At 33.3% G+C, this 13,305-nt stretch overlaps 1 protein-coding gene across 1 annotated transcript in view; it reads right to left on the reverse strand.

The window, feature by feature from the left end:
* The window catches only part of med27 (mediator complex subunit 27), a 78,598-nt gene that overhangs the window by 40,216 nt on the left and 25,077 nt on the right, over positions 1-13,305 (reverse strand). The window contains exon 3 of the mRNA XM_048209419.1: positions 11,031-11,161. Within this exon, the coding sequence (XP_048065376.1) occupies positions 11,031-11,161 (131 nt within the window). The remainder of the gene's footprint in view (positions 1-11,030; positions 11,162-13,305) is intronic.

The following is a 13,305-nucleotide window of genomic DNA, read 5'->3' on the forward strand; positions in this document are numbered from 1 at the left end:
ATTTTGTTCGAAATGACGAATGGGTGTGAGTGATTACACCATGAGATTCTGTGAGTGGAAAACGCAAATGTTGGTTTTATTTTTTATACCAACCTTGTAATCTAAATGCAAAGTTAATGAATGCTCCGTAGACATGTAGGTTCTGCAGCACAGTTTAAGGATCCACTCTGTAGTGTGATTTGAATGTTAATGCATCAGATTATCACCCAGATGATGAAACACTTTCAGTGGATTACAAGCCAACTGCCTAAAAATTGATGCGGCCACAAGAAAGGGCATTCTCAGACACCCCTGAGGATGGCAGGAAGTCAGTGTCAGAGGAGCACAAAAAAAGAGGTGCGTGTACTTTGTTCATCTTGATGTAATGTGGTAACATTGCTCTTTCAGTGTGATGGATGATACAAAGTGATCAAATAGCCCTTTCTTGTGACTGCATGTGAGGGTGAGATGAATACTGATAAACGAGTGCTGTCTTCCTCCCTTTCCTTTAATCAGGGATCAGCTATGACTAAAATTTTCATAACACTCTGCTCTCTAAGCTTTGCTGCAATGCAGCACAGGAAAGAGGCACATCTTGACCTGCGATCCCTTCAATCTGGAGATTGAACATGAAACAACCTGGAAACACTTGAAATATTTTGGAAACATTCATATTACAACAAATTCCAAAATAACTGATTAATTAAAATATGTGATAAAATAATTAAGTATTAAATATGGAAATCGTATTAGTTTGATTTCTTTTGTTCAATATCACAATTATCTATCTATCTATCTATCTATCTATCTATCTATCTATCTATCTATCTATCTATCTATCTATCTATCTATCTATCTATCTATCCATCCATCCATCCATCCATCCATCCATCCATCCATCCATCCATCCATCCATCCATCCATCCATCCATCCAAAATTAAAAAAAATATCCCCCCAGGTGATGCTACTCCACAAACCACCAACAGAGCATATAAAATACCAAAAATATAATTATTTTTTTTAAAAACATCGCCAAGTAAAACGCAGCGTTTATATAGAACTGTCTCTTTACGACCACAACAAACGGGACACTTTTTGGACGCGCATTCCAACTTCGACTCAGCGCCAGGCGCAAGTCAAATGCGCGGAAAAGATTGGTGACGACGAGGGAGCTTCAGTTGAACAATAGTGAACTGCGGTCAGATAAGATGTTGTCAGGCTATGTCGGTAAAACTCAGAAAAATGAACATGACTGTCCAATCAGCCGTTATACTGTGCTCGTGGCGCGCACTCAAGAATTGTATGTGCAAATGCGCCGGTGCGCACTGCATAATTACTTTATTATAGCTTAAATAAAGCGCAAAAGAAATTACGAGCAATGACCGTCGTTGTTCTGTTGTAAGTTAAGTCATGAAATTACCAAACATGTGATTAAAGCTGCCTCAAAACTGTGCATACATGTATGTAGTATTTGTTGGCATGGTTTTAAAGCTATTGTTATCCAATTTGTTGGCCTTAAAACGTATTAAAAATACACATATGTACACCAGGTAAATCAAAATTTTCTCAGCGGAGCATGCCCACGTACCCCCCTAGCAAACAACATTTTCTGACTTCGGTAATTATGAAACCCTGCGTATGGCCTGGCTTATATTCTATCTAATGAAATCTGAGGTAAACGTGTATTTCTACAAATGTGCGCACTTTTGGACTAAAAGTTTGTATGTGTATGCACTGTGATCAAAAATAAATGGGACCAAACGCGATTGAATGTAAAGTTATTCTATTAATAACTACCGATTGATTTTGCATAATTCTATCTGAAATTAAGAATTATTAATTGCAGATAGTGTTGCAAATATCTAAGCTATCTAATACTTCAAATCTCAAGGTTAAATTAGAAGTTTTTGTAAAAATGTTTCTGTAACAGCTGCCAAAAACAGTAGCTCCACTGTGGTTAACAACAAATTTTCAACAACAACAAAAAAAACTTTTCAAAACACTCTGTTTTTATCACAAATTGTACCCTCTATCTATCTATCTATCTATCTATCTATCTATCTATCTATCTATCTATCTATCTATCTATCTATCTATCTATCTATCTATCTACCCATCCATCCGTTATCATGTTAAAATGTTTTCAAAGCTTTCAAACGTGGCTAACATTCAAAGTTGGTCTTGACAAACTTTGTTTTTCTTGTTAAAAATTACAGTCAGATGAATTTCATTGTAATTCTACTTACTTACATTCAATTAAAATGGACCTGAATAGGAATTTAAAAAGTTATTCTGAACAACACACGTTACAGTATGTTTACATAAGTAGTAGATACTAATAAACTGTAAATACTTTGAAATCTAATTAAAAAACTATAGTAAAAACAATAATGCCACCACAAAATAATTACAATCTTAATTAGAATTCAATCGCAACTTTACAAAGAACAGTACCTTGCGAACACCCCAGTGAACAAGCCAAAGGCAACAGTGGAAAGGAAAACTCCCTGAGATGGAGATGAGGAAAAAAACCTTGGGAAAAGCCCTTAAGAGCCTCACCTGGGGAAGTCCACCTCCTCAGGCTGGCACATTTTCAAACACTTTTAAAACAAAGCATACACAAATTGTAATCCGAACAGATGTAATCCAGCCATATAGTATTAATGATAATACTGAGTAATTAGTTATAATGACTAATTAAATATGCAATGCGCAAAGAAGAAATACGCATGCAGTGAACAACAGAGACAGGTTGAGGCTGATATTAATTATAGTAACATGTAAAGTAAATCTGCAGTTCTCATGAGGGTGGTGTGGTGAATTAGTCTCGGTTCAGTAACTGTGGCTTTGCCTGTCTGGCCGACGGGAGCAAGAGGCACTAAAATGATAACAGCACTCTGCATTGATCCTAGGAGGGTAGCAGTCTCAGATCCTGAGAATTCAAAAGCAACAGAAAGCCTTAACCGATGACACTTCCGCAATCACATCACAAAGGTCACCTTGAGCTGACCAGGGCGGCTTTCGAAGCACATATTATGACATAGGAAAACTGTCACTGATTAGACATTTCATTATCTGATTCATACAGACACAACTGAGCCTCTTTACCAGTTCATAATTGGTACAAATCCTGTATACAGTTCACAAAAATCGACAGATTAAAAAAGTAATACGACATATTTATCAAATCCCACTCTGCTTGTCTACTTAGCTGTTGGGAAAGTATTCAAGCACAGACACTATCCCTTTGAGCCAGATTATATGAGTAAATGCTGTGTAATTCTGTTTACAGGATTAATATTGCGATGAATGCGCAGGATGGGACCAGCTCTCATTCACACTCTCCTCTGGGCCTCAATTATCAGGCTAGTTTCATATGCTGTGATTTTAAAATGAATCATTTTATGGTAACTCTTGCTGGTTCATTAATAGTAGTATGAATGATTATAACAGACTGTTTGAATAAATGGATCAATAGACTGTCTGGTTTGTGGATTTGATTATATTGAAGGTTCTTTAGGCCTCTATTTGTTTTCTTTTTATCATTATAAAATGTTTATCACTATGCCTGGGCATCCCTTTGCTTGCATATTAGTTTGCGCACCAAATCCAGTCTGCCAGTTACAACTGTAATTATTTATCATATTGTCATTTATTTACACAGTAAACATCTTTTAAAATGCATTTAGAAACATCTGGTTTTGGGACAGCATTACTTTCTCCAGTCGGTCCACTCATTTAAGCAATGTCAGAGGGGAACGCTATCAGAATGCTGGCAAGTAAAAAAGTAACATAAAAGCAAACGCGCATGAAGGTTGTGCTGCATAATTCATGTGCCGCTCCTTTTAGAAACGGCAAATTCATCAGGACAATGACGTTTGACAGAAGAGCCGCTGTCTCTGTTCACCTTGCTCCGTTCAACATCCTCTTCCATCCGAAAACAGCACAGTGCCATTAAAGATACACGGCGCGTTGCAGACTGATGAGCCAGTCAGGTTTAGGCCACTTTGAGTCACCAAAAAGCAGATTTGTCAGGAGCACCTCACTTTACTGTACTGGTAAAGACTGGTAAAGTGTGTCAGGATGAAAATGAATCCATTGATTTCAGCCTGCCGAGTACCTGCTTGTGACCTGGGCAGCCAGGTGCAACAAAAAAACTGGAAAAGCACCATCAACGTCAGCATTTCTGACATTTGGGGAAGCTTTTTCTTGTACTGACCTTATAAGGAAACTGCAGGTTAAAGGGTATATAGGTGGCATTTTGAAAAAACCAATTGTTTCAACTTGCTTTTGGGGCCTTTCCAAATACTTTCTTCTGCACAAGTGTATGCTGTGTTCAAAACTGTTCTCTCGTTCACTCAGTTACTATTCTATGGAAGCTTGTTTCCGCCATGAAATAACAAATAAAAAAAGTAATTGCGACTTTTTAATTACACAATTCTGACTTTTTTTCTCGCAATTGCAAGTTTATATCTCACAGTTCAGATTTTTTTCTCAGAATTGGGAGTTATAAAGTCAGAATTACATGATATAAAGTTAGAATTGCGAGTTATAAAGTCAGAATTGGGAGTTATAAAGTCAGAATTGCATGATATAAAGTTAGAATTGCGAGTTATAAAGTCAGAATTGGGAGTTATAAAGTCAGAATTGCATGATATAAAGTTAGAATTGGGAGTTATAAAGTCAGAATTGGGAGTTATAAAGTCAGAATTGCATGATATAAAGTCAGAATTGTGAGTTATAAAGTCAGAATTGGGAGTTATAAAGTCAGAATTGCATGATATAAAGTTAGAATTGCGAGTTATAAAGTCAGAATTAGGAGTTATAAAGTCAGAATTGCATGATATAAAGTTAGAATTGCGGGTTATAAAGTCAGAATTGGGAGTTATAAAGTCAGAATTGCATGATATAAAGTTAGAATTGCGAGTTATAAAGTCAGAATTGGGAGTTATAAAGTCAGAATTGCATGATATAAAGTTAGAATTGCGAGTTATAAAGTCAGAATTGGGAGTTATAAAGTCAGAATTGCATGATATAAAGTTAGAATTGCGAGTTATAAAGTCAGAATTGGGAGTTATAAAGTCAGAATTGCATGATATAAAGTCAGAATTTTGAGTTATAAAGTCAGAATTGGGAGTTATAAAGTCAGAATTGCATGATATAAAGTTAGAATTGCGAGTTATAAAGTCAGAATTGGGAGTTATAAAGTCAGAATTGCATGATATAAAGTTAGAATTGCGAGTTATAAAGTCAGAATTGCATGATATAAAGTCAGAATTGTGAGTTATAAAGTCAGAATTGGGAGTTATAAAGTCAGAATTGCATGATATAAAGTCAGAATTGTGAGTTATAAAGTCAGAATTGTGAGATATAAAGTTAGAATTGCGAGTTATAAAGTCAGAATTGGGAGTTATAAAGTCAGAATTGCATGATATAAAGTTAGAATTGCGAGTTATAAAGTCAGAATTGGGAGTTATAAAGTCAGAATTGCATGATATAAAGTTAGAATTGCGAGTTATAAAGTCAGAATTGCATGATATAAAGTCAGAATTGTGAGTTATAAAGTCAGAATTGGGAGTTATAAAGTCAGAATTGCATGATATAAAGTCAGAATTGTGAGTTATAAAGTCAGAATTGTGAGATATAAAGTTAGAATTGCGAGTTATAAAGTCAGAATTGGGAGTTATAAAGTCAGAATTGCATGATATAAAGTTAGAATTGCGAGTTATAAAGTCAGAATTGGGAGTTATAAAGTCAGAATTGCATGATATAAAGTTAGAATTGCGAGTTATAAAGTCAGAATTGGGAGTTATAAAGTCAGAATTGCATGATATAAAGTCAGAATTTTGAGTTATAAAGTCAGAATTGGGAGTTATAAAGTCAGAATTGCATGATATAAAGTTAGAATTGCGAGTTATAAAGTCAGAATTGGGAGTTATAAAGTCAGAATTGCATGATATAAAGTTAGAATTGCGAGTTATAAAGTCAGAATTGCATGATATAAAGTCAGAATTGTGAGTTATAAAGTCAGAATTGGGAGTTATAAAGTCAGAATTGCATGATATAAAGTCAGAATTGTGAGTTATAAAGTCAGAATTGTGAGATATAAAGTTAGAATTGCGAGTTATAAAGTCAGAATTGGGAGTTATAAAGTCAGAATTGTGAGATATAAAGTTAGAATTGCGAGTTATAAAGTCAGAATTGCGAGTTATAAAGTCAGAATTGCATGATATAAAGTCAGAATTGTGAGTTATAAAGTCAGAATTGGGAGTTATAAAGTCAGAATTGCATGATATAAAGTCAGAATTGGGAGTTATAAAGTCAGAATTGCATGATATAAAGTTAGAATTGCGAGTTATAAAGTCAGAATTGGGAGTTATAAAGTCAGAATTGCATGATATAAAGTTGGAATTGCGAGTTATAAAGTCAGAATTGGGAGTTATAAAGTCAGAATTGCATGATATAAAGTTAGAATTGCGAGTTATAAAGTCAGAATTGGGAGTTATAAAGTCAGAATTGCATGATATAAAGTCAGAATTGGGAGTTATAAAGTCAGAATTGGGAGTTATAAAGTCAGAATTGCATGATATAAAGTTAGAATTGGGAGTTATAAAGTCAGAATTGCATGATATAAAGTTAGAATTGCGAGTTATAAAGTCAGAATTGGGAGTTATAAAGTCAGAATTGCATGATATAAAGTTAGAATTGCATGATATAAAGTTAGAATTGCGAGTTATAAAGTCAGAATTGGGAGTTATAAAGTCAGAATTGCGAGTTATAACGTCAGAATTGCGAGTTATAAAGTCAGAATTGCATGATATAAAGTTAGAATTGTGAGTTATAAAGTCAGAATTGCATGATATAAAGTTAGAATTGCGAGTTATAAAGTCAGAATTGGGAGTTATAAAGTCAGAATTGCATGATATAAAGTTAGAATTGCATGATATAAAGTTAGAATTGCGAGTTATAAAGTCAGAATTGGGAGTTATAAAGTCAGAATTGCGAGTTATAACGTCAGAATTGGGAGTTATAAAGTCAGAATTGGGAGTTATAAAGTCAGAATTGCATGATATAAAGTTAGAATTGTGAGTTATAAAGTCAGAATTGCATGATATAAAGTTAGAATTGGGAGTTATAAAGTCAGAATTGGGAGTTATAAAGTCAGAATTGCATGATATAAAGTTAGAATTGCGAGTTATAAAGTCAGAATTGGGAGTTATAAAGTCAGAATTGCATGATATAAAGTTAGAATTGCGAGTTATAAAGTCAGAATTGCGAGTTATAAAGTCAGAATTGCATGATATAAAGTTAGAATTGTGAGTTATAAAGTCAGAATTGCATGATATAAAGTTAGAATTGTGAGTTATAAAGTCAGAATTGGGAGTTATAAAGTCAGAATTGCATGATATAAAGTTAGAATTGCATGATATAAAGTTAGAATTGCGAGTTATAAAGTCAGAATTGCGAGTTATAACGTCAGAATTGGGAGTTATAAAGTCAGAATTGGGAGTTATAAAGTCAGAATTGCATGATATAAAGTTAGAATTGTGAGTTATAAAGTCAGAATTGCATGATATAAAGTTAGAATTGGGAGTTATAAAGTCAGAATTGGGAGTTATAAAGTCAGAATTGCATGATATAAAGTTAGAATTGCGAGTTATAAAGTCAGAATTGGGAGTTATAAAGTCAGAATTGCATGATATAAAGTTAGAATTGCGAGTTATAAAGTCAGAATTGCGAGTTATAAAGTCAGAATTGCATGATATAAAGTTAGAATTGTGAGTTATAAAGTCAGAATTGCATGATATAAAGTTAGAATTGTGAGTTATAAAGTCAGAATTGGGAGTTATAAAGTCAGAATTGCATGATATAAAGTTAGAATTGCATGATATAAAGTTAGAATTGCGAGTTATAAAGTCAGAATTGGGAGTTATAAAGTCAGAATTGCGAGTTATAACGTCAGAATTGGGAGTTATAAAGTCAGAATTGGGAGTTATAAAGTCAGAATTGCATGATATAAAGTTAGAATTGTGAGTTATAAAGTCAGAATTGCATGATATAAAGTTAGAATTGGGAGTTATAAAGTCAGAATTGGGAGTTATAAAGTCAGAATTGCATGATATAAAGTTAGAATTGCGAGTTATAAAGTCAGAATTGGGAGTTATAAAGTCAGAATTGCATGATATAAAGTTAGAATTGCGAGTTATAAAGTCAGAATTGGGAGTTATAAAGTCAGAATCGCATGATATAAAGTTAGAATTGCGAGTTATAAAGTCAGAATTGCATGATATAAAGTTAGAATTGCGAGTTATAAAGTCAGAATTGCGAGTTATAAAGTCAGAATTGGGAGTTATAAAGTCAGAATTGCATGATATAAAGTCAGAATTGTGAGTTATAAAGTCAGAATTGGGAGTTATAAAGTCAGAATTGCATGATATAAAGTTAGAATTGCGAGTTATAAAGTCAGAATTGGGAGTTATAAAGTCAGAATTGCATGATATAAAGTCAGAATTGTGAGTTACAAATTCAGAATCGTGAGATATAAACTCATAATTGCGTGATATAAACTAGTAATTGCGAGAAAAAAATCTCGCAATTCGGACTTTTTTCTCTCACGGTTGTGACTTTTCTCAGAATTGTGAGATATAAACCCGCAATTGAATGTTACAATGTTCAATTGTGCGGGGAAAAAGACTGATGTTTTTTCTCAGAATTTCGAGTTTATATCTCACAATTCAGATTTTTTTCTCAGAATTGCGAGATATAAACTCACAATTGCGAGTTATAACGTCAGAATTGGGAGTTATAAAGTCAGAATTGCATGATATAAAGTCAGAATTGCGAGTTATAAAGTCAAAATTACGTGATAAAGTTAGAATTGCGAGTTATAAAGTCAGAATTGCGAGTTATAAGTCAGAATCGTGAGATATAAACTCACAATTGCGTGATATAAACTAGCAATTGCAAGAAAAAAGTCTCGCAATTCTGACTTTTTTCTCTCACAGTTGTGACTTTTTTCTCAGAATTGTGAGATATAAACTCGCAATTGCATGTTACAATGTTCAATTGTGCGGTGGAAAAAGACTGATGTTTTTTCTCAGAATTTCGAGCTTATATTTCACAATTCTGACTTTATAACTCGCAATCGTATGTTATAAAGTCAGAATTGCGAGATAAAAACTCGCAATTGTGAGAAAAAAAAAGTCAGAATTTTGTGAGTCACAATTACATTTTAAATTTTTTTAATTTAGTGACTATTCCCATATATACAGAACTCCACATAATGGACTTAGTTGGGATAGAAATGCACAAAAACAAAGTACCTTTTAAAGGCAGTTCAGTCCACTTGGAAATCATCTTAGTTCAAAAGTTTGGTGTCAGGAAGGTTTTTTTTTTTTTTTTTTAAAGAAAAATAATACTTTTTTTCAGCAAGGATCCAATAAATTTATCATATAAATGCTGTACTTTCTGCTTATTAAATAATCCTGAAAAAATGTATCACAGTTTCTACTAAATTTAAGCAGCACACCTGTTTTCAACAATGCTAATAAGAAGAAATGTTTTCTGAGCATCAAATCAGCATATTAGAATGATTTCTGAAGGATCATGTGACATTGAAGACTGGAGTAATGATGCTGAAAATTCAGTTTTGCCATCACAGGAATAAATTAATTTAAATTTCTACAATAGAAAAAAATTAAACTAATAATATTTTACAGTATTACTGTTTTACTGTATTTCTGATCAAATAAATGCAGTCTTTGTGAGCATAAGAGACTTCTTTCAAAAACATTCGTACAGAATCCAAACTTTTGAATGGCAGTGTACTTTAATAGGGAAAGACCAAAATCTCTGAAAATGTTAGTCAATGTTATATATGTTTAAAATCTGACAGCGGTATCATAAACTGTTTCTTTAACATTAATTGATCATGTCATCTTCAGGCGACAAATGGTCATTTAAATAATTTACCATCTTTTAATTTCCTTTGTAGAATCTTCAAAGTTAAAATGAATGTTCCTTTAATCATTTAATCAAGAAAGATAAAATACTTCACACTGAACTAACTGATAAAATATCAAGTTAACTAATAAATATGAAACACCTTGTATCATTTTCTTGTATTCTAATATAATTTTGACGCCGTATTGATAGTAATACAGCGTCGGTGCAAGTAGACTGGATGTACACAAATCAAAGCACATTGTGTGTTCAAAAACGTGACTTATTGTTCATTTTATAAAGTCCTTAGACAACACTTTATAGTTGAACAGAGAGCAATTTTGGACATAGCAGTAGATATAGGATATTATACATAGCAAATTTTTATTTCATCTTCTCGTCTTTCAGCCATGGAAAGCACATTGGGCTACGAGTACCCAGGCAGGCATCAGAGCAAAGGAAAGCACTACAACTTGAAATAAATGAACAATCACTTTGAAGGACCTTGGAAAGAAAATAAAACACTGCAACAGAATCAGATTAAAAAGAGCACATTTGCAAGGAGAAATAGGAGTGATATCCCATCAGTGGGCTTTTCAGAGGGACACAGACCACCTGGGCTCCGCTCTTGTCTCTTCTATCTGTCCTCTATAGTTATTTTCTGTTCATTCTCCATCCGTCTTTCATCTTCCCTCCAGAGTCCATGCTCTCTTCTCCTCTGAATCTCACTCTCGCTACTTTATTATTAAAGCCTACGGTCTATGACCCCAGTGACACCACGAAAGACAATGAGTTATTCTACTCTGTCACTGTAATCGGATGAACCAATAGAGAGGAAGAGAATCAATGGTCACCTCTGACCTGCTGTCTATGGACAAACAGATGCTGGTGACTTCAGTTTTCATGAATGTAGGCCTTGTGTTGTGCTTATTTAATCCTACATCTATGTTGAACATGAGAAGCAAGTCCATATATGGTACATTTACTGGACAAGTTTAGTACTGCAACAATTCAACAGGTTTCAAATGTGAAAGAGCCTACTGGGAGCATCATCAATTTTCACACCTCTGGTTATGAGATACTGTGAAAAAAATAAACTCAAACTCACTGTGTTGGAAGGACAAGGGTGCTGGGCTGGACTTTGGGTCTTCTTTTGGCAGATGTTCCCATCTGATTGGCTGAGCGTTTGAGCGACTGTTGGTTTAGAAGGCTGGAGGCCAAACCTGCATGGTACTGTAACTACAGAAGGAAAAAAAACAGAAGGTGTCTATGTATTAGTGCTGTCACGATTAACACATATTTGATTAATCAGTAGGGCTGGGTATTGACACAAATTTCACAATTTGATTAGATTTCAATTCACAAGCTCATGATTCGATTTGATATTGATTATTTTGGATATATATCAGGTACAGTACATGGTAAATTTTCTCAAGTCTCAACTAATGCTGTAAACTATACATGAGTCAGTTAGTACTACAATACCATAAAATTAAAGGTTAAAATGAACTATCTGCAAACACTTACATTACACTCAAGGAAGTTTTTATAATAACAAAGTTATAAAACCAACTTTATAATTATATAATTACATTTCTATCCCAATTAATTTTTTGAAATATATAAACATTTAAGTGGTGGCTGTCATAAAAATCTGACAGATTTATTCAAACATACATTAAATACCAAAGAACAGTAAAATATATATATGTAATGAATATGTAAAAGGGTGCATGTATTTAGCAAAATGCTCCTCTTTAGAGCTGACTATTGAATTTATGGTTACTGTATATGTTTTTTCTGAGGTAAATATGTGACGTTACGTGACATTGTTTATAAGCTCTTTTAACAAAATTTTTCCGCGGTTGAAACAATGATTGAGCGATTATGAGACAGGATACGGATTTCGGTAAGTTGTTCTCTATCTTTTAACATACCTTCAGATGTTCATTCATGTTTATTTCATGCTGTAACTGGTATTAACGGGATGGACATGATCGGTTCATGTGCGCTTCGCGCTGCCGCTTCTCTTGAACAGAGGCACTACAGCGATCTGTCACGCCACATTAAACAGTGCCAAATTGGTATTTAATTTTTAAATTTCATAATAAAATGGACAGAATTTGAAATCAGAGAATTTGTTTCTTATCAAAAGTAACAAAGCACAAAGCACAATTTATTGGATGGGCGGCGCACTACAGTGCCGTTCTTTCATCAACTGAAAACAGGATAGACTAATCCATTCTTAGGATTTAAATGAGTAAAAATGAGAATCGATATTTTTTTACCCAGCCCTATTAATCAGGATTATTCATTTCAATTGATTTAGTCTTTATACACACACATACATACACATATTACTGTAATATATTATTTAATTTGGTTGGGTTCTACAAAAAACAAACTTCCTGTTTCAGTAGGGATCATGTGTTAACTAAGTTATAACTTTCTGACTAATTTTCAAACAGAAAAAATTCCTGTATCACAAATTAATAAACCTTTGATTAAAAACTATGAAAAAGGCCCTAATTCCTATGAGTTTTTTTATAAAAAAAAGGTCACTCAGGATAAAAATTGGAACAACCATATAACAGACGTTACTGATTTCAGCAATCACATAGAAGAAGATGAAAATTAAATTAATATGCAAATTATTGGACGGTACCAGTCACAAAATTATGGAAAAATAAATTACATTTTCCAGTGGAAAATTCAATTTATTCTTCCATAATTTTGTGACTTCTTTGGAAATTTCCACTATTCGCACCTTTCTTCCTTTGATTTTAGCTCCAAGAAACTGGTACCGTCCAATAATTTGCATTTGGAGTGGCATTCTGCACTTTTCTTCTAGTGAAGATTCTTACTCTTACTCTTCTTCTATTTGATTGCAGAAATCAAGATTATTGATTATTGCACAAGATTATTGGTTCAGGTAGCCTCATTTTTCTGTAAGGTAGTATCACTTATGTTGTGTAAAATTATATATTGCTACTGAAACAAATATCAAAAAGTATCAAGTTGAGTTGTTTGCTCATAAAGCTCCCTCTCTCTTTGTCCCTCTATCCTATATGTATACCAAGATTTGGATTGTTCTAGAAAATTCCAGAAAGTTCTCAACAGTCCTAGAAAGTTCCAGAAATTTCTAAACAATTCTATAAAGTTTTAGGAATTGCTACTTACTTATAAGCAGTAATGTTTGTTATATGATTGTTCCATTTTTCTTTATCTGCGGTGACCCTTTTTTAAACAGAGAAATTATGGTCTTTTTCATTGTTTTTAAGCAAAAGTTTGTCGATTTATAATACCGGAAACATTTAATTTGAAAAATAGTCAAAAAGTTATAACTCTAGTGTTAACACTGGGTTAACAAACCATTTCATGGA

The sequence above is a fragment of the Megalobrama amblycephala genome, linkage group LG12 (assembly GCF_018812025.1).
Source record: "Megalobrama amblycephala isolate DHTTF-2021 linkage group LG12, ASM1881202v1, whole genome shotgun sequence".
NCBI classification, from domain to species: Eukaryota; Metazoa; Chordata; class Actinopteri; order Cypriniformes; family Xenocyprididae; genus Megalobrama; species Megalobrama amblycephala.